Source organism: Pipra filicauda, unplaced genomic scaffold (genome assembly GCF_003945595.2).
Source record: "Pipra filicauda isolate LSUMZ 115617 unplaced genomic scaffold, ASM394559v2 scaffold212_size3012638_pilon, whole genome shotgun sequence".
Lineage (NCBI taxonomy): Eukaryota > Metazoa > Chordata > Aves > Passeriformes > Pipridae > Pipra > Pipra filicauda.
In genome coordinates, this window is record NW_024104324.1 from 2,139,133 (window position 1) to 2,163,289 (window position 24,157).

General features: G+C 44.2%; 1 protein-coding gene across 2 annotated transcripts; it reads left to right on the forward strand.

Moving 5' to 3' along the window:
* Positions 1-1,103: 1,103 nt before the first annotated feature.
* Positions 1,104-24,135, forward strand: DEGS2 (delta 4-desaturase, sphingolipid 2). 2 transcript variants are annotated; one of them, XM_039381098.1, is made up of 3 exons: positions 1,104-1,303; positions 14,460-15,202; positions 21,887-24,135. In XM_039381098.1, the coding sequence occupies exons 1-3, from the start codon at positions 1,279-1,281 to the stop codon at positions 22,028-22,030; spliced, it is 912 nt and encodes a 303-aa protein (XP_039237032.1). In that variant the 5' UTR covers positions 1,104-1,278; the 3' UTR covers positions 22,031-24,135. The 2 variants fall into 2 exon arrangements, with proteins under 2 accessions (XP_039237032.1, XP_027586663.1); XM_027730862.2 differs by lacking the exon at positions 1,104-1,303 and adding an exon at positions 4,760-4,902.
* The last annotated feature ends 22 nt before the right edge of the window (positions 24,136-24,157 follow it).

Sequence of the window (24,157 nt, forward strand, 5' to 3'; positions counted from 1 at the left end):
AAAACAGGGTCAAATGTATTACGAGAAAAAATATTTATGTAGAAGAGGAAATTGTTTCCATGTGAATTCTGCGGGAGCGGTCTGTCTAAATACACTGTGTACCGGATCACAGCGGTGTCGTTAGTTACAGCAGCGCTGCATTTGTCACTCTTCAGACAAAATATTTTTGAAAACATTTTGAAAAACATTTTTAAATTCCTTAAGGACATATTTCTAAAGGAAGCGCGAACACTTGGAAGCTACCAAACCAATCGAAGTGAGCGCTTCCTCAGCCATCCTTCCCTTGATGGCCCTTACGTCAGAGAGACGGTCGGGCTTGCCGGGATGAAAGAAAACAGCAAAAAGTCGCTCTCTGAGGCAAAGCGAGGACGAAGCCGAGGCCAAGGCGAGCGGCCACTCCCGAGGAGCGGGGCTGGGGGGTGTCTTTGCCCTGGGGCAGGCGGGGGAGCGGGACGGGGGGTGTCCGTGCCCTGGGCGGGCGGGGGAGCGGGGCTGGGGGTGTCCGTGCCCCCTGGGGTGTCCGTGCCCCCGGGGGTGTCCGTGCCCCCGGGGGTGTCCGTGCCCCCGGGGGTGTCCCTCCCTGCCGGCAGCCCGGTGCGGCGGTGCCGGCAGGGGGCGCGCAGCGCTCGCAGCCGCGGGGCGGGCGCTGCTCCGGGGGGATCGCGGCTCCGCTCCGGGAGGATCCCGGCTCCGCTCCCCGCTCCCCGCTCCGGGGGGATCCCGGCTTCGCTCCCCACTCCCCGCTCCGGGGGGATCCCGGCTCCGCTCCCCGCTCCCCGCTCCGGGGGGATCCCGGTTCCGCTCCCCGCCCCGGGCGCGCCCGCGGTCGCTGCGGGCACTGCCGCGGGACGGCGCTCCCCGATCCCCGGCTGCAGCGGCGCTGTGCCGTGGAGCCTTTGGGCCGCGCAGCCGCCCCCCCTGCCCCAACATCCGCACGGCGAAGGCCGCGGGTGCCGCGGGTGCCCGACCCCGCCCGTGCTGCTCTGCTGAGCGCTTCCCGCTGCTCCTGGCCTGCGAAGTGGTCATTCCCACGGTGCGCAGCTCCGCGGGGCCGGCTGCGGGAGGCGAGGAGTGAGCGATGCGCGCCCCGCACAGGTCGGGGAGCTGGGAGAGCTGGCGGCAGGGGAGGAGGGGCGAAGCTGGGCAGCAGTGAGCCCATCTCCTAGGGAGCTGTTTGCTTCTTTGAACTTCACTTCTCGTTTTGGGAGCTCCCAGGCAGAGATGCCATGAGCCAGCTCGCCGAGCGCTGGGCAAACGGGGCTGTTGGGCAGCCTTGGTATGAACGCGCCGTGTTGTGTGAAAGGTGAGTTACGCATAATACAAACAAGTCTATCTAATAACCTACCAGTGCCAAAAGAAACATGGTTTTATCCCCCTAAGATTCTCAGCACCTTTGTTTGGTCAGTTCAACTCACACCTCTGGCACAGAGCTAACCCACTGGAAAGAGAAATCCAGAATGATCCCAGGAAGGGTCAGCACGGGTGAGAGGGGGGAAACAGCAAGTAGGGTTTATTGGCAAATTGTTTCCCCTAAGCTAACTTCGATGTGTGTGTTGATGATATGGCTCATCTACAAACTGCTGCCTATGAAAATTTGACTTTGTTCGATAAAGTATGTCAGGTTGTAAACCTTGGCACTAGTTACATGAAGTCAGAGCATGACATCCAATTGAAAACGACTGCAAAATATTTTATAAACAAGCAAATACACAGCTGTGTTTTCTTCCAGTAGTGAAGGAAGGTCCAATTTATACAGGCAGAGAAGAAAACAGGTAATGCAGTAGCTGAAAGTACAAGTCTGTCATGGGATATGGAGCTCTTAATTCAGAAGAGAAAACACTTTATTTAGAGATAAAATTGCCAGACAACTTTATTTTAGTTCCAGAACATCAACTTTAACAAAGGTTTGTTGTTGAAAATCCAAAGAAGAGAAGTTAAGGCCTGCACAGCAGGGCAGAATTAAGATAACCTCAAACACACAAGCCTGGTCTGCAGGCTGGCAGTAGTCACTAGGAGACGTGTGCAGGTGTTACTGCTGTATTTAGTCTGTCACCTGTTCTTTCAATGAGCAGAAGGAGGAAGTAGCTGGGTTGTGTAGCAGAAATACATTCATGATGGAAAAGCAGCTTTGGGTGGAGAAGTGTGAGTCTGCCTGGGTGTGTGGAAGGAAGGACCAATATGTCTTGCTTCAGAGCTGTATATCGTAGGTCATGTCCTCTGTGAAGCAAAGGATTTTTGTCTTTTTTACCCTGGGATGCTGGAGGTGAGCGTGATGCGTACACTCACTATATAAACAAGATGTTTTGATGGTACCCTGCACAGAATCAGCAACTGTGCTCTTCCTCCTGAGTGTGTTTGGAATTTCTCTCAACTAGGCTTCCCAATATTTAGAAATCCTGAACAAATATAGGAAATTGCTGAAGAAAGGAAGGCTGCAGCTGAGAGAACCTGACCATGTGAAGCACATTTGAACTGCCATAAAGTGTAGTGACTGCATGAATCTGTAGAGTTCACAGTCATAGTATTCATTAAAAGGGCCATTATTGCTGTGTGACATTAAAATCCCTACTTTTCCTTTGTGAATGATTGTTACTAGGATGCTGTAAAACTAAGGATGCCAAAGGTTCAGAACTAGATAATACTTTTGTCAGTTCTAGAAGACGGTCTGAAGCTGGCATTTCTTGTTTGTCTGGCATCCACAATTACTCTTGAATTAGTATGATTTGTTTGGCTTATTATAGAAATAGAAAGTGTGAAATTCTATTCTCAAAAACAGATGCCAGCTCACTGGAGACAGAAAAGCTTTCTGTTCTTCTCATGTGGTCAGGTTAAGTCTACAGTAATGAGCTACATAAATGAGATGCCGTTGCCTACAAAGGAGATACTTAAGTTTCCATGCGTAACTTGCAATATGCAATAGCACTATCCTATTGGACAAACTTTTGGGATGAAGTCATATTTGTTTTCTTTGTAACTGCATGGACTGCCTCTCTAATTTACTTTTTTAGTCACCTTAAGCACTCCTGAGCAGGAAGTGACAGAAGGGTGTCATCACGTTCATAATGTCTTTGGCTTCTCCACCGATACTGTCAACATGCCAAAACGTTTAAGCCAATTAAAAGTTTAGGCTGAGATACCAATGCATTTGCTCTCTGAACAATCCATTTCTTCTAGTAACACGTAATATCTTTCATTTGGATTAATAGTCCATTACTTGGGTTGGACCCTGCAACTTTGTGGGAGAGCACCAGCCTCGTGCTGGAGTAATGGTGAAAAAACCATTGTTCTTACAGAGAGCTGACCTGTAACAGTAAAGTGGTTAAAATCCTGCTCCTGCTGTGGGTAAAGCTGCTTTCCTTTACACCATAGTCCTTCCACTCAAAATGCTTTGGACCTTTAATTATTCAGGGGTTTACATTTAGACCATTTCAGGGGGAAATGGTCTAAAAACTTTAAAAACTTTAAAAACTTTTTAAAAACTTTAAAAACTTTAAAAACTTTTGAGTTTTTAAAACTCAAAAAAGCCTCCTACGGGTTTTGGGTTTGTGGATTGTTTGGTTGTTGTTGTTTTTTAACCCATATGTGACTGTGCTACCAAAAAATCTTAAATAGTTTCACTAGTCTAAAGTAAGTTGTAAGTGTTTGTAGGCAACAATTATTGCTGAAAAATATTGACATTTCACATTTTCAAGGCTGCTTTTCCCCCCCTTTTAACTGCCAGCTGTGATAGGCATTTTTTAAGGGTAGGAGGCTGCGAAGGGTGTTAGAGACATTCATATTGAAACAGGATGAAACAACATTGCAGCTGATCCACATGTGATGTTGTCGATGGAAGGACTAATGACAGGGATAGGGAGTGAAGATGGACAGCAGGTCAGGTATGGACTTGCAAAAGAACATAGTGGGAACAAGGGCAGCACTTTAATTTTGGGTTGTGTGTGTGTAGAAAAACATCACTATATAATATGTGTAACTCTGCCTGTGAATCAGAATGGCTAGAGAGGTAAGTAAGGTTATGTCAGTTTTAAGGTTAGCTAGTCCTTTGCCTGGCTTTGTTACCAAGGGAGCAGTGTGATTTCCTGCTACTCCAGCAGGGACGGTACCTGGGAAATGGGCCGCAGAGCCGCAGGGGTGAAGTGTGACACAGCCAAGGGCTGGATTCTACCGGGACAGCTCACGAAGATTTGTCAGAGCGGCAAGGAAATGTGTGTCAGGAGTTGGTCGCATTTGTGCCGTCCCAGGTCTTCCACCCCTGGGAGGAGCTCACACAGCTGGGCTTTGCCCTAAGCCACGTTCTGCTTAGGGCCATATCTCTGGATTTATGGAGTTTGGACTACCTTTGCTTTCCAAAAGCCACGTCTGGAAGCGCCCGGGGACCTGCAGCGCTGCAGTTCCCCTTTTGCTCTGAAGCCGTCCCAGGCGGGGATGGATGCAGTGGCTGTGCTGAGCTCCGGTGGTGGCAGGAGCACGATGGGGAACCTGCTGCCCTGCGAACACCCCCCCCCCCCACCCCCCCGCCACTTCTCCCGCCTGGCTTCGAGGTCCCTGCAGCAGAGCGAACCTCGGCCGCCCGTCCGCTGCACCCAGAGCCAGCCCCGAAGCATCCCTCTCTCCCGGGTTCCCTTGCACACCACGGCGGGGCTGTGCAGCTCCCGCGGCTCCTGCACACCCGAGCGAAGCCGCAGCCCCAGTACCTACCTGCGGGGCGGCGGCGGGCAGGGGAGCCGCCCCTCCTGGGCGCGGAGCTATAAGAGCAGCGTAGAGGTATAAGAGCAGCGCAGATCTATAAGGGCAGCGCAGCGCGGGGCGCAGCGGGAGCCATGGGGAACCGCGTCACCCGTGAGGACTTCGAGTGGGTCTACACGGAGCAGCCCCATACGCAGCGCAGGAAGGAGATCCTGGGTACGACCGGGCGCTCGGGAGCGGCCGCCGGCGGGGCGGGCAGGGCTGCGCTCCGGGACGGGGCGGGTGGGGCGGGGGATCGGCGCCGGGTCCGCCTGTGTCGGTACCGAGACCGGCGCGGGGCGGGTGTCCAGACTGTGGAGAGCCACGGCCCGGTGGGCTCGGAGGGGTGTTTCCCCCGAGGGGCGCAGCTCTCCCCCGACTCTCTGCCTTCCGGAGGCAGCAGTAAGCCGGCTCACCGGAGCGGCAGAGCTGCGCCCACCTGCCCGCACCGCGCCCTGGCTGCCGTCGGGGGATCCCGGCGGGCGCCAGCCCTTCCCAGTCTGCCCGGACTGCGGGCTGGGAGCCCTCCCGAAGGCACTTGTTCCCAGTGTCTTGGGAGTGCAATAAAGTCAACGGGGATGTGGGTGAGGTTTGCTAGAGAACAATCGCAAGTCTCCCACTGCTTGTCAGGGACAAGGTGCACGTCTGTATTTTCGTGTTAACTGCGCACAGGAGTGTGTTGGGTCGGGAGGTTTATTCTACTTTGGGGCTTTGGGCTATTCTGAAGATCCTTTCAGAGAAGAACTGATAGTTCAGAATTGTTGCAGAGTATTGTTGCGTGTCTCCTGAAAATACATTTCCAACCTTTTATTAATAAATAAAATTTTTATTTTTTTTCCTCAGTTTTTATTTGGATGGGTTGGTTGTTCTGCTTTTTCCCCCCTCTAATGAGTAGGATAAAGTTTTTAAAGTACTTTTATAAAGAAGGGCACTGGAAAACTTGTGGCTGAGTAGCAGCTCAGGGTGTATATGCATAGGGTATATGCTAATTAGGTGCAGTATTTTAAGTCCTCCACAATCTCATAGATTAATCCAGGATTAATCTAAATTACAAAAACACTTCCAGTATAGTTGCACCAGTGGAATATCCTGGTACAGGTTTGAATTACACCCAGGAAAATAATAATTATTTTACTATGTAATCAAGGTAGAGAGTCAAATGATATTATAGACAATGATGCTTCTTGATGTGCTACTCATCCTTTTAGTCAAGGGCACTACATTTCAGTGAGCTGTGGGTAGAAGTATCTATGGTGGGTCTCTACCCTTACTAATCTCTTGCTTTTCTGGTTGTGCTGTAGAATGGGGACTGCAGATCACAATGAAGTTGTATTATGTAAAGAGTGCTTGGGCTCCCTTACCCTTGCTGCAACAAACTCTTCTTAGGATCTTTCAACTGCACACTTGCAGAGGTTTTACCCACCTCTCCTTTGGGTTCAGAACAAGTGATTGGAATCAAGGTCCATCCTTGCAGCCCCCGCTGCCCCAGCTGTGGGAGCAGAAGGAGGGGAATAGAGAAATACAACATGGGAAGAGAGACATGAAAGATGTGGGCAGAACAGTCAAGGCAGAATGGATCATGACACTAGTGTCATGATACCAAAATGTTACCAAAAGTTACTGAAGCTGTCATGGTACCCTCTATGATGCTGGTGTCATGGTCCTCACTGTATTATTCAAAGCCTGAGGATTAGCAAACCCCTAGTACCCAAAGTATGTGCTTATCAAAATGTCTAGTGTCCATTGAGCTGGAGAACACTGTAAGAACCTTACATGCATATGAACAAATATCTGTAAAAGTCCATGTATCTTCTGTTGTTTTATACAGCAGTGCCTTGGGGACAACATTCCATGCTGGTAAAGGAAGTATTTCCCTCCAAATAGGTTAATGATTTAGTTGCTAAGCACTGAAACTTGATTGTTCTCTGTTTATGCTGCAGCTTTCTGAAATGTTGGTCTCTCTCAGGCATGGCTACTTGGATTTAAATGCAAGTGGAAATTATCTGTTAAGAAAAATAAAATGAGCAAACTGACAAACGCGTAGGGCAGTTTCTTTCTTTGGGTTGTTGCCTCAATGTTCCGATAGAACAACTGAGAGGTAAAAATGGTCCATCACAAAGTTGTGACTTAGTAGCCTAGGTGTCTGTAAGGCTTTTGTAGTCGGTGACAACGTGCCTGAAGGAGAACTCCGTGTATCCAATCTCCCTGCCAAGGGCAGGGACATCTTTCACAAGGTGAGGTTGCTAAAAGCCCCATCCAACCTGACCTAGAACACTTAAGAGGGATGAGCCATCCACAACTCCTGTGGGCATCTTGTTCCAGTTGAGCTGCAGAGCTGTGAGCTGTGTTTATCAACTGGGCTGGCTGGGAGGTAGCTTGTGGCAGGACTTTGTTGCACTAGATGAACCTACCAGAGGTGTGATTCCTAATGGCTATAATTATACCAGCAAATAGATCAAGGTTTTGTGCAAGGGAGAGGTAATCCTTTCTCTGTTATCTCTTTGTCGTATCTTACTCTTAGAATCTAGGTATTAAAATGTAGCTTGTGTTTGGTACTGTCTAGGTGCCAACTGCTTCTAAGTTACAGGGGAGGTCCCTTGCCAAGCTGGCACTTCGACCCATATCACATTGTACGTGTTCCTGAACACGTTATTCACGCCTTTCAGTTTATGAAATGGAACTGTTTCATTGCTATTCTCTCGCCCTCTTGGTTATGAAAAGCCTGTTACTGCCTGGTGTCAGGGCTGAGATTTGTGTAATGCTGCAGTGAGCTCTGTTAGGGAAAGACCTGGCTAAAAACTTCCTGATGGAAGAAAGGTTTTTTCATCTAGAGCTGCTTAGCCTTTCTGTATAGTTACAAAAATGCTATTAGAGGGAGATATAGGGTACAACACAGAGGAGATATCTACTGCTAGTAGAAATAGGATTTCTACTTTAGCGTCAGTAAGGATTTTTTTGGATCAAAACACTTGAAGAACTATAGTCTTGCACAGTGGGAAGTATTGGTGATTTGTCACTCTTGAGAGATGAAAAAAGCATTGCTCAGATGCAGGTAACACCATAAGCACAAAATGTATGGTTATTTCACCTGCAAACAGTTTCCCAAATGCAAGCAATGAGTAGTATGTTGTGACATGGGAAGTGTGAGATCATATTTGTACCATGGATTGGATCTAACTTTTTAAAATTACTGAAGGCTGGTCAGAAAATGTCTTGCCTCACAGTGCTTAGGGAAGCACTTGTTTGCTGCTGAGGATGAGGGCTTACTCACTGCTGCTCAGGGTAGACCAGGAACACCTGAATATGATCTAACATATAAGAATAATTCATAATTATACAATTAATTCTTTGCCAAGTTATTTTGGAGTGGAGATGGTGCAAGCATTTTATATGTGCTTAATTCTGTAGGAAGGCTGAGATGTTAGCCTATGAGGAGGGGTAAAACACAATAAAAAAAGCAAAAAATACATTTTATTTTAGCAGTTATCTGGTCTGAGTATAGCTTCCAGCTCTGCCTTATTTAATCTGCTGTTTCTTTCAGCTGTCTCTTCTGTTGCCTATTTAAACCTCACATTTATGAAAATTCTGATAAATTGTACCTACTGAAATATGCATAGGCATCTCTCCTTAGCTTAAATGAAAGCTCTGAATTACATGTGCTTCTGGCAAAGAAACTGAGTTTGTTTCCCCTTTATTCTGCAGTATGTGGGCTCAGTGCTGCCACTGATGTGCTTGTTCTCTGACGAGCACATCCAGAATAGCTGCTATCTCAGTGCTCCTGCCAATTCCCTGTGGGCATCACCTATGAAATAAATCACATGAGCAGAAAGTCGCTGGTTTAGGCATTTGTAGTCCTCTGTTGAAAATGTATTAAGTGTAACCAAAGGCTTCAGCCTACTTCATATTGTGGGTTGTTGTTTCAGAGGCAGCTGGGAGTCCTCTTCCTAGCATTCCTACATCCCTTTCCTCTGAACTAGCTAGCAAACAAGTGTAAGCAAGGTTATAGCTACTGTCATAGTGATGTGCTGACATAGTGATGTGCTGACATCATCCATCTCTGTTGACACCAGCAGTGTGGCACCACTGGGTACTTTCCCTCTGGTGGCACTTCTGAGTGAGCCCCTTGGACCAGCCAGCACTAAGCAATTCAAAGGCTTGTGGTTGGCAAGTACAAGATTAAGACATTTTTCCTTGCACAGTGGATATATAAAACTTCAGTGTAATTAGCTGGGCAAAAAGGTTTCTTATTAGTTTGCCTACTGGAGGGATTAGGAGGCTGTACAGCCAGAAGCTTTTGTCATGCCTGTTGTCCTCTGTGTGTCCTGTGTCTTGGCCCATGTATGGTTTGAATTAATCATAGAATAGTTTCAGTTGGAAAGGACCTTTAAAAGTCACCTAGTCCAAACCCCTTACAATGAGCAGGGATGTCTTCAACTAGATCAGGTTGCCCAGAGCACCATCCGACCTGGTCTTGAATGTTTCCTAGGATAGGGCATCCACCACCTCCCCGGGCAACCTATGCCAGGGTTTCACTGCCCTCATTGTAAAAAATTTCTTCCTCACATCTAGACTGAATCTCTCCTCTTTTAGTTCAAAACCCTTGTCCTATTGCAACAAACCCTACTAAAAAGTCAGTCCCTATCTTTCTTATAAGCCCCCTCTAAATATTAAAAGGCAATAAGGTCTTCCTAGAGCTTTCACCTCTCCAGGTGGTAGAGCCTCAATTCTTAACTCTCTCAGCTTTTCCTTGCAGGAGAGGTTCTCCAGCCCTCTGACAATTTTTGTGGCCCTCCTCTGGACCTACTCCAACAGTTCCATGTCTTTCACTGAGGACTCAGGTGTGCTGTGCTGTTTATGAGCATGTTCACGAGCTGAGCTGTTATGAGGCAAAACATGGTCCTGTCAGTAAACTGTCTTCTTTTGGTTTGTTAATTTTTTTGGTACAAATATCAGCTCCAGTATAGGACATGGGGTAGTAAAGCTTACATCCTGTGCCTGGTGTCTTTTATTTGTTCTGGCAGGGACTCAGTCAACAGAACATAGTCCAGGACAGCAGTGTCACAGAGATTTTTTTTTCCCTCTTCTCTTTAACAAACCTCCTAAGTGCCTTATACTGAATGGTATCTCCACTTTGACTATATCTGTATGTTGCACTTGTGGTCAAAATAAAGGAAAATCAAGAAATTAAATTTCTTCTCTTGTTATTACTAGCTTCTTGTGGATGTAGGCAAGGCTGCTGCTCCTTTAAACCTCTATCACTGTCTTTATGGAAAACTCCTGCTCTTGTTCCCTTCCAAATCCCATGTATGTCAAAATGTGCAAGTATAAAGTATGTGATGGCACATCAACAAGAAACTGTGTTTGATACCATCACTGGGGCTCTTCTGAGTTACCTCAGGAACAGTGTCGGTAGCATGGAGATTGAGTGAGGGTTCAGAACAAGATATTTGCTGTCTCCTGAAGAGGAGGAACACCAGGACCTGGCAACCAATGGCCTCTCCAGGAACAACTGATCCAGCACTAACTGAGGATCACAGCAGGGCTATGGTGAGTGTTCCTGGATCTCCAGAGAAAAATATCAAGCTAAAAATATGTAGTCAGACTAATTTGTCAGTTTAGAAACTTGTGCTGAGTGTGACCTGCCTCTAGAAAGGTGACTGATGCTTACACACAACAGTGGAGTGATCTCTCTGAAATGTTAATTCAGTAAATGGGTTGTTTCAGAATTGTGAAAGCTTCTGAAAATATTCTTGCAGCATTTATTCTCTCTTGACTGCTGTTCTTTCATCCACACTGTTGTACAAGTGGGAAATGTCTTTCATCATCATAGAGCAGCTTTCAGCTGCTCTGAGGTTATGTATAGAGACTGTGGAGGTGGCTGAGCAGAATTATTAACTACACTTACCTTCTCTACTAAAGTTCCCATGCTGCTTTTGCAGTGTGCTGACCTGGGAGACAGAAAAGTCCTGCTGTATATCTACACCAGTATCCCCACCCTCCAAAAGACAGTACAATGGATCTGTCTGGACAACTAGAAGCAGCACACGTGGATAAACTGTCTGCCAGGCTGAGCTAATGGACTTTCTCAATAAGCCAGAGGCTGGAAAATGTGCCATGTAGACACTAGAGTAGCTGGAGCTCTGCTGTTCTCATCGAACTCTAAGGGGCAAAACCTGGTCCTATATAGTCATATAAATTTGTGGGTGTCATGGCCTGTCCCAGGTCATGTGTCCACACATGAACCCCAACTGCCTTATCTAGAAGGGTTGAATCATGAGGTTGTTTTTTTTATCCTCTTTCTGTGTCCTCTCCATGCCATGATTTTGCATAATGAAGAGTTAGCTCTAGATTACATCATGTTTTAGCCCTGCCATGATGCTTGTTGGGAAGCAATGGACTCTGGCCGTGTAGAAGCTCATCATTCTAAGAATGGAAAAGCGCTCAGGAAGACCAAAATGGAAGCAATTCAGGAAAGAGCAGCATGATGAGAAGCTCCGTTCAGATGCTTCCTCGTGTGAAACTCTAGCAGTCTCAAGACTGGGGAGTAGGTGTCTGTTTACTTTGCAAAGTGCAATGCGTAGAAAACAAAGGTGGTCTTTACTGGCTGGCTGCCAGAGGTCTGATAGTCCTTTGTGCCTCCTGGTTCAGCACTGCCAGTAACCCTGCCTCTGATTCTCTCCTTTTTGATGTGCAGATGAGTTATGTCTGGTTTGTACAGCACCTACAGTCTTTCAGCTAACTGCAAGGCATGAACATGAGGGAGAAAGGAGATAAATATTTGTGTTTTCACGTCTTTGTGTCAGTATGTTATACATAAACTCCAGTCATCAGGATCACTTAATCTGAGACTAAATGTGTCTCACTGAGGAGTGCTTAGCCTCAAGTCTATACAGGGTCAGTATTCAACATTCTGCATTTGAAGCACTTCTGAATGAACAGATCTTTGGCAGGCTACTCCACCATCAGGGCTTTTAGCCTCCAGTGAGCTTATGAGCACCACACCCCTGCCCAAGCCATGATTTCTTCATGGGGAGAAACCTGAGGTCTCTCCATGCCATGGAAATGGGACAGGTTTATCAGTATTAATGATAAATAGCCACACTACTGTGGTTTGACTAGTATGCAAAGATTAACTGTTGGAGAGGAGTTAATCATGTGTTGAATTTAATATTAAACCCTAGCAAGTTACTTTTAATAGCTGTCACCTGTGACAAATGCAACCTGCCTGCATTGCTGCCTGCACACACTGTTGCTGCCTGTTGGCAGCAACTGCTCTGAAACCTCTTAAATGGAATCTGTGGTCCTTGTTGACTGCTACAGAAAGAAATAGGTCAAAAACTTCCATTATTCTCAAATGACAATATAAAGCATCTCTAAGGAATTTTCCCATCCCATTTTTTTTTTTTTTGGTGAATATAGAATTATAGAATCAGCTGGGTTGGAAGGGACCTCTGAGATCATAAAGTCCAACCCTTGATCCACTACCACCACGGTTACTAGACCATGGCACTAAGTGCCACATCCAGTCTCATCTTAAAAACCTCCAGGGATGGAGAATCCACCACTTCCCTGGGCAGCCCATTCCAATGTCTGATTACCCTCTCTGTAAAGAATTTCTTCCTAATATGTAACCTAAACCTCCCCTGGCAGAGTTTAAGACCATATAGCCTTAATTTGACCAAGCTGACCAACAGATCTGGTTGTTTTACATTTCTTCATCTCTTTTTTTCACTTCAGTAACTTACATCTACCAGCTATGCAACTGAACAATTGAGGTGGTTTGATTTATTAAAGAGTTTTCTGGGTTCTGGACAGAGGCCCCTAAGCAGGAGATTAAGCTATATAAAATTGCATATCTTTAACAGTCTTTCTGACCAGGTCAATATATCAAGTTATTCTTTAGAGTGGACTTTGAATAAGCAGCACTTCATGTAGAATTTTGGTACATATTCAGGTACAAGGGAACAATTTTTAGCATGTTAATTTTTCTAGTGTGAACACTATAATTTTAGAAAACTGTGAAAATAAGAATGAAAGCAAAACAGAAACCCTTTGGACTTTCCTGAGATTTTTATCAAAAAAATTTGACTGACTTTAGAAAGATACGAACTTTTACTAGAGATTTCCCACCACTTAGAAAAATTTTTCTTTTGCCTGATTACTCCTCATGGTGAATTGGTTCCCTTGTCCTCACAAGAAGAATTGGGAATATCTCTTTTCTCACCATCTTCCACAGCACTTGTCTAGTCTTTATTGTCCCTAATCTCCGTCACGCTGAGGTGAAGCTGGCTAACAGGCTCAAAAGTTGTTGGAATGGTTACAAAGCATGACCACATCAATCTACTTCCTTAAGTAGTACTTCATCTCTCTGAAACTTCAGCAAACTTCTCAGGCTTCACTTTTACAAAAGCCTTCTCTGCATTCAGCACTCCGTACCTGCCACTGCTTTCAAGGTCACATAAACTACATGTATTGTCTCCAGCATTTGTTTATAGCATATACAGCTGCATAGATGCTGGTCATTGTAATCTGATTTTATTGCATTGGTGTTATACTGTGACACTCAGATGATGTTTACTTTTCTATTCATAAAACAGGCCTATCAAACTTACAGGACACACTGTGTAACCTCAGGTTTCAGAGCGAGTGACTTGTCTACACACTTATCTGTGTAAGCTGTAATTTTTGAGAAATGCAGAGTATGAGTTAAAGGAGGAGGTCAGTAGGTAGGTAAAAGTCATAAAACAATGGAAAAAATTATGTGCAAGTTAATACTAGAAGTGAGAAGTGTGGATTTGTAAAGAGGAGATGTGTATCAATGAACAGCACCTAGAGGGTAAGCTGTACTCTGTATTTTCTTTCTTTTAAAAGGAAGATGAATGATTGCTAGAACCAAAGATAAGTAAGCTAGTCCTGGCCTCATGTGAGTCAGATCTGGCAAGCCTAGCCCATGTCCCTCTGACACTGCAGTAGTTGTGAGGCCTCATGAAGCTGTTGTGTGATTATCTTGTGGCTTTTATGCCTGCTTTTGGTATGTGACTTGGGAACAGGCCGAGGAATGGGAACAGAGAAAAATTTTCTGTGTCTTACAAAATCCTGATAATATTACTGACTTTATTGTGATGTTACCATGTGTGAAGAGTTGTACGTGTTGTGAGCACTGGTAAACACTCAAATAATTAGGAATTTTTTTTAAAATGCTGCGTTTGTCATCTAACCACAGAACAAAACCTGGCGAGCCTGTTGCTTGGCTCTCTTTCCTCTGCTAATATGTTTGAAGCAGCAGTGTGAAAAGGGCTACGAAGAAGGCAGTTGTATCCCTTTTGTGGAAAAAAAATCTGATCTGAGCAAAATACAAAAGGAAATAACAAACTTGACAGAAGGTGCTTCTTAGAGCTTAAATCATGTGGGTTTTGGCATACTAATAATGTGAAGCAATACTCATTGTGGTGAAGGCACATGATGCCACAGATTGACCATCAGGGTATTTTTTTTTTAATATGTCTGTATATATCTATATATATTGATATCAATCACAATTGGACATGATGCTGGAAGTGGGAATAGAGCCCATATGTTAGTAAAGCCTTCATCATAGTGGCAACTCTACTTTCGAATTACCATTTCATAAAACTAGAGCCTCAAACATAGTGTGATAAAAACAGAGTCCCAGTGGTGATTGTGTTTACCTAACCGTGATCTACTGAAGTTTTTCTCTCCACTTTTTCCTTTAGCAAAGTATCCGGAGATCAAGACTCTGATGGGACCTGATCCACATTTAAAGTGGATTGTATCTGGAATGGTTTTCGTGCAGCTTCTGGCATGCTACCTGGTGAAAGATTTATCTTGGAAATGGATTTTCTTCTGGGCTTATGGTTTTGGGGGTTGCATCAACCATTCGCTGACCTTAGCCATCCATGATATTTCACACAACGTCGCCTTTGGGAACAAGCAGGCCAAGTGGAACCGGTGGTTCGCAGTCTTTGCCAACTTGCCGATTGGCATCCCTTACTCTGCCTCCTTCAAGAAATACCACATTGACCATCACCGGTACCTGGGAGGGGACAGCTTGGATGTGGACATTCCCACAGACTTTGAAGGCTGGTTTTTCTGTACGCCCCTTCGGAAACTGCTTTGGCTTGTCCTCCAACCTCTGTTCTACAGTCTGAGGCCACTGTATGTGAACCCCAAAGCGATTACACAGATGGAAATTTTCAATGCTCTTGTACAGTTTTCTGTAGACCTAATCATTTACAACCTTTGGGGACTCAAACCTGTTATTTATTTAATAGCAGGTACATTTCTTTGCTTGGGTTTACATCCCATTTCTGGGCACTTCATAGCAGAACACTACATGTTCTTAAAAGGGTATGAGACATACTCTTATTATGGACCTCTGAACTGGCTCACCTTTAATGTAGGATACCACATGGAGCATCATGACTTCCCCAGCATTCCTGGATGCAGATTGCCCATGGTAAGTGTGGTGTAAGTATGCATGAGTTAGATTTTGATAAAAGCTTTTAAACTGCCCCAAAGAAAACACTCCAAATCATAGCAATTGATCAATTTAAGAAAAAAAAAAGGAAAAAAAAAGAAGAAAGCTTTTTGGATTTGTTTCTAATTAATTTTAAGCCAGAGATTGAGAGAAATGGCTGTCAAACTGCTGTAATATTTAGTTTATTTGATGCAAACTAGAACATCTGACCCTCAGAGGGCTTGAGAAATACTTTTTGCATGATAAAATCCTCCAACAAGGCTCTAAATTTCTCCATTTACATCTCTCAGCCAAGAAGTTGCAACTCTGAAAGTTTAAAGGCCCATCTAAAGGGAGACAGGTGGCAATTACTAGTTGAAATTTGTCTAATAATCAATCTGCTACCTATATTGCTTGATTAACATCAAAGAGAAGCTTTTCTGTTTTTGAGATGACATAAGAATTGGGGCATGTTCCAGCCTGACACAAATGGCACTAGAAAACAAAGCCCTGCTCTCCATGACTCGTTTTAGCTCTGCTGCCCCACCCACAGAAACTGAAGAGTCCTGGTCTGTCATTGGGAAAGTGCTGTGGCTTTCCTCCTTTGAAAGGCAAACCCCTTTTTGCCTATGTTTTATCAGCTGTGGGAATCAAATTTGCAAAGCCCAGGTGTCTAGGAAAGCTTTTCAATCTCCCTCCAGGTATGTAGCTACTCTTGTGTGTTTTAATACAAGGGTTCCACAGCAGGTGCTCACAGGATTAGAGGTACGTGACTTCGGATTACTCCTGCATATAAATTCTCTGGCATGGTAGGAAGGAAACATCTTCTGTCTCTGGGCTGATGCAAAGTTGGGGACTACTACTGCAGTATCCTCATGAGGTGGAGGTAGAGCTGGGGAGTCTGAGGTTCAGTAGCTGTGACCTCCCCGCTACTGAATAGGATGTACAACTTGTATGATGGTATATCCAGGCAAACCCTGCTGTACGGAGTAATGTTCTTCATCACAGAAATGCTGTCTGAGAGGAGATTCAAATCAAGGGGAGGTTTTCTTGTGGTGTAGAAGAGTGGGAAGCCTCTATAGTGCCTGCAGTTCTTTGTTGCTGGAGGTCTGTCCTGGAGAAGCTGCCTGTTCCTGGCGAGGCACAGAGCAGCTGGTACAGCAGCCCACACTCAGATGTGAAGTTCTCCTGTCAGGCACTCCCATCACTGATACACCTGATAGTTCAGCTGGGAAGTGCATGGGCTTAGCTTTAGTTTCAAATGTTCAATCTTATCAGATAGGCTTAGATCCTTAGATTACCAAAATGTAAATAGAGAAAGAGAAGAAGGTTAGCTCTGTATCCTGCACAAGGGAGGTGAGTGACTAATTGAACTTGCTGGGACTGTTGCTCCAGACCTGACTGAGACCTGAAAAGCTCTTCTCCACCCACACCACAAATAGTTCAGCCTAATTCCCTGAGGCAGTACAGCAGCTGGAAGTATCTGCCCTCCCATGTAAAGAAGATAGAGCTACTAGTTGAATTTCATGGGCTTATGTTCATGTGTGTTTTGCTCTTTGGAGAAAGAGAGGCTTGTCCTGCTGGTGGAGGACACACCAGACTTGTCAATCACTGTTGCCTTCTAGAATTACATTGAAAACTTGGAGTCTTTGACGAGTGATTAATTATAGTTAAATATTCTATCAAAAAGTGAAAATTCTTTGGCAAAACAGTTACTGTAGAAAATCCTTTGTCCATTAAAATAAGTTGATTACTCTTTTCTGCAAAATGAGGAAAAAAAAATCTCTACCTCTTTGGTGGAAAGAAATAAGGAAACAGATCCTTGCTGCTTAGCTTTCAACCTTGAACTTCATAACGGGTAAAAAAACCTCACCTTGCTCTACACTGCTTAACCTCCCAGCAAATTCTTCACTCAGCAAAGGTCTAGTTTTTTTCAGGTCTTGTCTTTTAGGCACTTGAACTTGTAATAATTGAATTGTGTAATATGGATGACCCCTTGGTGAGGCTATTTTTATTTTTAATCATTGACAAGTAGAAAGTGGAATAAAGATCTTTATTTGGTTCCTTCATGATTGAGAGCAGGGGAGAAATGGGATTAGAGAATAACTGGATCTTAATCTTGGAAAGTAACTAGCTCTTCAGCTTGCTTATCAAGAAAGGAAATTCAGCTTTGTCCTTTGTTACAGGTGTGTCATTCAGAACATTCTGAGTAATGTGTTTGCTGCTGGAAAGACCTTTACCCTAGGAGTATGACAGATTTGAAAGAGGAAGAATTAGGCTGCTCTCATAAGCTTATGGATATTAAAGATGAGTGACATGGGTGTGCAGTAAGAAATTGTCTCTCTAGTATAATAAGAGATTACACAAGAGACCATGAAATTTAACATGGTAATGAAGGACCTGCTCTAAAAAACCCCACCCCTATAGACTTAGAACTAGTTTAGTCTTTGCATGAAGCCTTATAACTATAAAACATTGCATTATTTACCAAAAGATCCATTCTTCATTATATGAAGGATTGAATATACTTATGGAGACAGGAGATTTGAGTCAGAGGAGGAACTCAGTACTGATCCTAGAAGCTGCAATGAAAGTGGCAGTGTTACCAGAGGCAAACTAGTTACTCATTAAGCTTGTGGGAAAAGGAAAAGACATGGTATGAAACCAGATTTATTGGACAGACAAGACTGGAAAACATGGTAGATGTGCTGGGTTTGAATTGCAGATTTCATTAACCCTGCAATGGCCAGGAGGGCTGGCTTGAGTGCCCCCCCAGCCCCTGGTGGGGTTATAGGACTGTAGAGGGAACTCCTGTAATATGCCTTCTAGAATTCTAAACATAATTCTACAGTTTCATGTTGTAAGGATCTCTAGTTTCTGTATAGCCCCAGGACAAAGAGTCTATAACAACTGTGCCGAAATACTAGGCTGGGTTTAACTTTTGTGCCTATCAGATATGATGGAGTAGGATTGGGGTTCTGTAAGGAAGAAGGGTGGGAGGAACTGAAGGAAAGGGACCATCTACAATACAATACGGAGAGCTTGAGAGCAGGATTTAGGAATACTTTGTCACAGTGCCATCCTCTTTTAAGACAATCTATGATCTGGCTGCAACACTTGCTACCTGAAAACTGCCATCCTCAGGTTTTGTACTGCACCCAGAATCTGACACAAAGGGTGACTCTTCCAGCCTCAAACATACTTAATAGATATAAAATCATAGAATCATAGAATCCTTAAGGTTAGAAAAGATCTCCAAGATCATCGAGTCCAAACTTGGACTGAATATCACCATATCAACTAAACTGTAGCACTTAGTGCTACATCAAGTCATTTCTTGAACAGTTCCAGGGATGGTGACTCCACCACTTCCCCGACCAGCCTGTTCCAATGCTTGAGAACTTTTCAGCAAAGAAATTCTTCCTGATATCCAGCTTGAACCTCCTCTGAAAGAGCTTGAGGCCATTTCCTCTTGTCCTGTTGCTGGTTGCCTGGGAGAAGAGGGCAACCCCCACCTTGCCCTTTCAGGTAGTTGTGCACAGTGATAAAGTCTCCCTTGAGCCTCCTTTTCTCCAGGCTAAACAAACAGCATCTTCCTCAGCCACTCCTTATATGATATTGCATTTAAAAGAGAATCTGCATTAAACCCCAATTACTTTCTGCCCTCCCACCACCCAGATTTTCTGGTAGATAAGGAGATAATTCTGTTTTACCTATGGAGATGCTGAAAGAAATTGCAACAAATGAGATGTTTTTGTTGGGAAGCTTTTGCGGATCCATTATACAAGAGAAACCACTTTTAAAATTCTTTTCTGCCACATGATAGCAAAATGGGAACAAATTTCCCTGTCTTTTCCATAAGAAAATCCTTCAGAAGTCCTCCCTCTAACCGCATTCATTAAATTTTCTCTTTTCTCCAATCCTTACTGCACTTTACCCTCTCTTCTCCAGTGTTTCTGAACATTTCATACAGTTGTCCTGCCCAGAGCACAGGGACCTTGCCAGTGGTGCAAGTGGTGCCTGCCTTCCTGCACAAGGTGCTGCTGGACACGAAGCCAAGCAGAGCCAGGAAACACTTCATGTAGGTGTGAATCACTGTCCTACTGCTGATCTGGGGTGACACACTCCAGTGCAAACCCCTGGTCATCTCTTGTGACCTCTTCATTCAAAACAAGCTACCACCATACTCTGTGGGAAGGCCCTAAGCAGGTACCCTTGCTGAAGAAACAACTGCTCCACCACCTGATGCTGGCCAGCAGCTTGCCAGCCATGGCTGGGCTGCCTGCCTCCAGCATATGGTGTGTAAGATCTCCTTTAAAATTTACTGCTGGGTATTTTGATTAATCATCTTAATTGTCAAAGAATACTTGTATTCTAGGTGCCTGTTTTAAATCTGTAATACAACTGCACGATATGTGTATGGAATATATTGAAGTGCAAGTTTTCAGACATACATGTTGTGTTCACCTTAGCTCTTCATGAGTATGTCCAGACTACACTGCTGCTCACGTTTGCAGAAACTATTGGGCCAAATGTAGGCAGGCTGTTTATTGGCCTCTTCTCTGAGCCATTTTTTCCTACATTGTCACTGGGGTCATTTTTAGTTAGCTTGTGGAGCCAGAGGACACAGCTGCTGCCTGAGACATTGTTCCTAGGAAGTGAATTGGTTCCTATGGATTTCCAGCCTTCCACTTCCAAGGGGCAATACAGAAACACTTCATGAAGCTGAAGCTCTTGTAGTGGTCAGAATTTAACATCAAGAGCTCTGCACAATAATGTTAATAGCTGAGAAAACATGTCTGGTTCAGAAGGCAAGAAATATATGGGGCCTTTGGAGAGGAGGGGAATGGTAGACTCACCCTATGAACTTGACTAGCATAGGTGAGGGCTGAATTACTGTTGAAAGTCAAAATTCAGGTAGAACTTCTAAAATGGAGGTAGGAGGGAAGGTCCAAGCAACAGTATGCTAGGAAATGACCATATCAGAGCTGTAGTGAAGCTTTTGGGACTGGGTATCTGAGACCCCCTTTGTGTTTGCATCACGCCTCCTGAGTGGCCTTCATTCAAGGGAGCTTACTGTTAAAATAGTGCTCCCTCTAATTTTCTGGCTGTTCCTTTTGCCACTTGGGAAAAGGGAGGATATAAACCCAGGATAAATTATTTCTGACTGTGGTTACAGAAGGAGCACAGGGAACTAAATCTGCATCTCCAGAGATGTTACCTGGTGCCTGGAAGTCACCTTTCTTCCAATTGTTAACAAATACCTTTAAGGAGAAATCCTGATATTGTCTGAATCCCACAGAAAATAAATTACTTTTGAAGTACAAAGTAATGCTTTAAAGCAGGATAGAGGGAATTATTAGGAAGTCAGAGGTATTCAGTGAAAGACAGAATACAGTCAGACCTGAACTGAATCTTCCATGTCCAGCACAGCACTACCATGCCACCAGCACAAGGAGTGCACAGGGGCAGAGGTTCTTAATGACTCTTGTATGTTACCCAACCTACCTCACAGAGGAGTGTCTGCTAGGAAGCTGAATTGATGATGTAATTAGCAGTGAGCCATACTGGCTTATAATTTAACTTTTGCTGGGATTCTTACCTTTTCACAAGTAGTCACAATTCTGTGTTAAGATTCCACCATTACACCTCGGGTGCTGATGAGACCTTCCTGCCGGGTGACAGTTTCTCTGTAACCCTTTTTGTCTTCACTGTGCTCGTCATATCTGGCTTTAAAATTCTGTTGGGTTTTTAAAGAGAGAAGTCACGCTGTCTAGCAAGACAAACTACTCTATTCTAGAGCTTTGTTTGTCTAGGAGGTGGAGCTGCAGTAAAACCATGCCCGAGCAATTAGGTGCAAGTGTACGATAGTTAACAGACTGCTGCTTTGTGTGTTCAAAAAGCAGAGCATCTTGGTGGAGCAGGAATAATAACTAATAACTGATAACTTGGGAATCCTCATAGTCCCCTGAACCTGCCAGCTTTGAAACCTCTTTGTCCTCTGCTTCTGGCCTTACTCCCACTACAAGCACCACTCCAATGATGCACAGTGCTTCTCTGATGGCAGCAGTCTTAAGATTTGGGGATTTGTAACAGGGATGAAATTTTATTAGATTTATGATCTACCAATGAATCTTGCAGCATTTTTAATGCCAAACTGAGGAGAACAGACCATCCCTGTGATTTCCTCTGCCTGCTGGAGGAACCTGTCTTGGATTTGCATCACAGTAGCAAAATGGAGGGAAGAAAATGAAGTGTAGGCAAGACTGTATCTGGTATTTTATCAATTGGTAATTCTCTCTCACCCAGAACCCTCAACAGAAGACTATTACAAGTGGCAAACAGGGCTTTAAATACAGTGTGTTGGAGTCTTGGCAATTGATTAGGTGGAGGAGGCATCTCACTGTGGAGATCCCACCACTTCCAAAATGAGACAAAATAGTTCTGACTGAAGGCAGCGATCCCACATCTTTCAAATTCTGACACTGTGAGGCAAAACTTGCATCAGAAATCTGCAAGTATCTAAATGCATTTAACTACATCTCATTTGGCTGAACTTCAGAAGTTCACAAGCAATAACAGGTAACTTCAGGTTATGGCTGTGCTATCAGATCTGAATGTGAAGGCTGAAACACATCTGATACTGTGCAACTAAACAGCTCGTTCTCTCTCTTCTTCTTCCAGGTAAAGAAGATTGCAGCAGAATATTATGATAACCTCCCACATCACCGGTCCTGGATTCGAGTTCTGTGGGACTTTGTTTTTGATGACTCTATTGGTCCTTACTCAAGGGTTAAGAGACTGTGCAAGCTGGCAAAGGAAAGCTAATGGGCTGGTCCGCCTGTGGCAGTGGGGCGTGTTTTTCCACACTTGACTTCAGTTTTCACATGACTTCAGTTTTCTGCGGAAATAGGAGGATCTCTGTGTGTGCTGAATTAATGTTGGTGCATGCTGCTTAGACCAAGAGGATGATGCACTACTGATACTTTTTAATAAAGGATGTTTGTATGTGTAACCCTTAGAAACTAGGTTAGAGTGAATTATGATTAGGTGAACCTCTGGTCTAGGCTTTGAATTAACTTCCTGGGGCACACATGCCCAAACCTGAGTTTTGGCCTGGTCTGCAGTGGAGCATGTTTGCTGTGTGTTACATGTGACCATGTGTGTGTATAGGTGAGGACTAGTTTCTCTTGATGCCAGATTAGAAGTGGATGCTCTGCGTGCACAGGACTGTGGAAGCAGGGAGGACTGGCATGCAGTAGTAAATGACACTCTCTGGAGAACACAAGGGTGCCTTTTGCTCAATGTCTTGTCTAATCTAATAATCTTCTGATAATTGCTAGTAACAGAGATTTTGTATATGCAATGAAATATGTTTATATTTTTGTATAGTTGTATCGTTATTTTAGTAGCTGCTGTTTGATCTTTATTCCAGGGATTTGTCTAAACCTTTTCTGAATGCATTTCCATGAGGATCTAATACTCACTGTAGCGAACTGACAGATCTGAACTGTGGCAAGGAGAAATCCTTCCTTTAGTCTTCCACCCGCTGCCCTGAGCAGCAGCATGGATATGCCCCTGGAGGAACTGCTTGGTCCTTTCTCATTCACCTTTTCAACTGTATCCATAACTTCATGTTTCTCATGCATTTCCCCACTGTAAGTCCTTCCGGGAATGGAGAGTTTCTAGTTTTAATTGTTCCTTGTCAAGATTGTTAGCACTCCTGATCACCTTTCTTGATCTCCTCTATATGATACCCCTCTCTGTGCATAGGATTTAGGAAGGTGTGTCAGTGAAGATGTAGAGATGCTATGGTGGTATTTGTTCCTAACTGCTTTCATAATAATGGTAGTTTTTTTTCTCTGTCATTCAAGGGGCACTGACTTGGCATTTGGGAAGCATATGATACTCCAGCTATATAAAATTGCCACTGATGGTGTTAAGGGGATGGAATGCAGAGATGGGGCTGTTTATCTCCCTACATCTCTTACTTGGTGCTATTGACCTTCATCTGTCATTTCTGCCCACTGGAAGACACAAATCTTCCTGCCTGTCCTCTCCAACAATAAACTTGTGGCTATCCTCAATAATTCCCTGTCATCAAAAACCTTAAATCAACATACATTTCTCCAAGCAGAACAATATCTTGGGAGTCAGGAATTCAGATCTTCAGATGCCATCTAGTATCTTTCCATCACGCTGGAAAGCTGGCAAAGTATTTCTTTCCTTACTAAGCAGTTAAAAGAGAGATTTGTATAGGTGCTCTTGCCTTCTAGCCCTCTAACAGTTTTTTCTTCTGGAAATCCATGGCTGTAACAAAGGATTATTGTGCAGTCTCATCAGTCTCTCAAAGTATATAATTAGACCTGGAAAACCTGATTTCCTCAATAAACGCAATTTTGTTCCCTGCTCCAGAAGCACTGTATCCAGTAAGCCAGTGTCCATTCACTAGCCTGGCACACAGCCAAGCTAGCCTGCTGCAATTTGGGTTCCTCCTCCTCCATTTCCCCTTCCTCCATTTTTCTCACCCATCTGATTTTGGCAAATGGGTAAATAAATACCCAGATATGCTCAGCAGAGCAAGATCCTTTGTAATACAGGGCTGAATACCAGTTTATTCACAGATATGGCTTTGTGCTTTTGGATAAGAACTGGGCTTCCTCAGTGAAGAACATAGTTAAGTCATTATGTCTTAATTATTAAAGCTGCTTTTCTCCCAAAGGAAGAGGTGTTTATGTGGGAACTTCCATTACCTTATTTGTATCAGTGCTTATGTCAGGGAACCTTAGTTTTTTATTAATTTACTTCAGTGCTGCTGGCACTCTGATCAGGTATTCAACTTCCCATGTCCTTAGCAGCTGTTCCTCAACTCTCTTGTCCAACTTAGCAAGTTAATATAAAAACCACAATAAAGATTATGCTATCTTCCTTGATTTGACTTTTGTCCTTATCCTC

What these genes read in the sequence shown, in the direction of transcription:
- DEGS2 (XM_027730862.2), top strand. Translation starts at nt 4,821, where the DNA reads ATGGGGAACCGCGTCACCCGTGAGGACTTCGAGTGGGTCTACACGGAG. An exon ending in GCGCAGGAAGGAGATCCTGG is followed by an intron (nt 4,903 to 14,459) that starts GTACGACCGGGC and finishes TTTTTCCTTTAG; the next exon opens with CAAAGTATCCGGAGATCAAG. An exon ending in CTGGATGCAGATTGCCCATG is followed by an intron (nt 15,203 to 21,886) that starts GTAAGTGTGGTG and finishes TTCTTCTTCCAG; the next exon opens with GTAAAGAAGATTGCAGCAGA.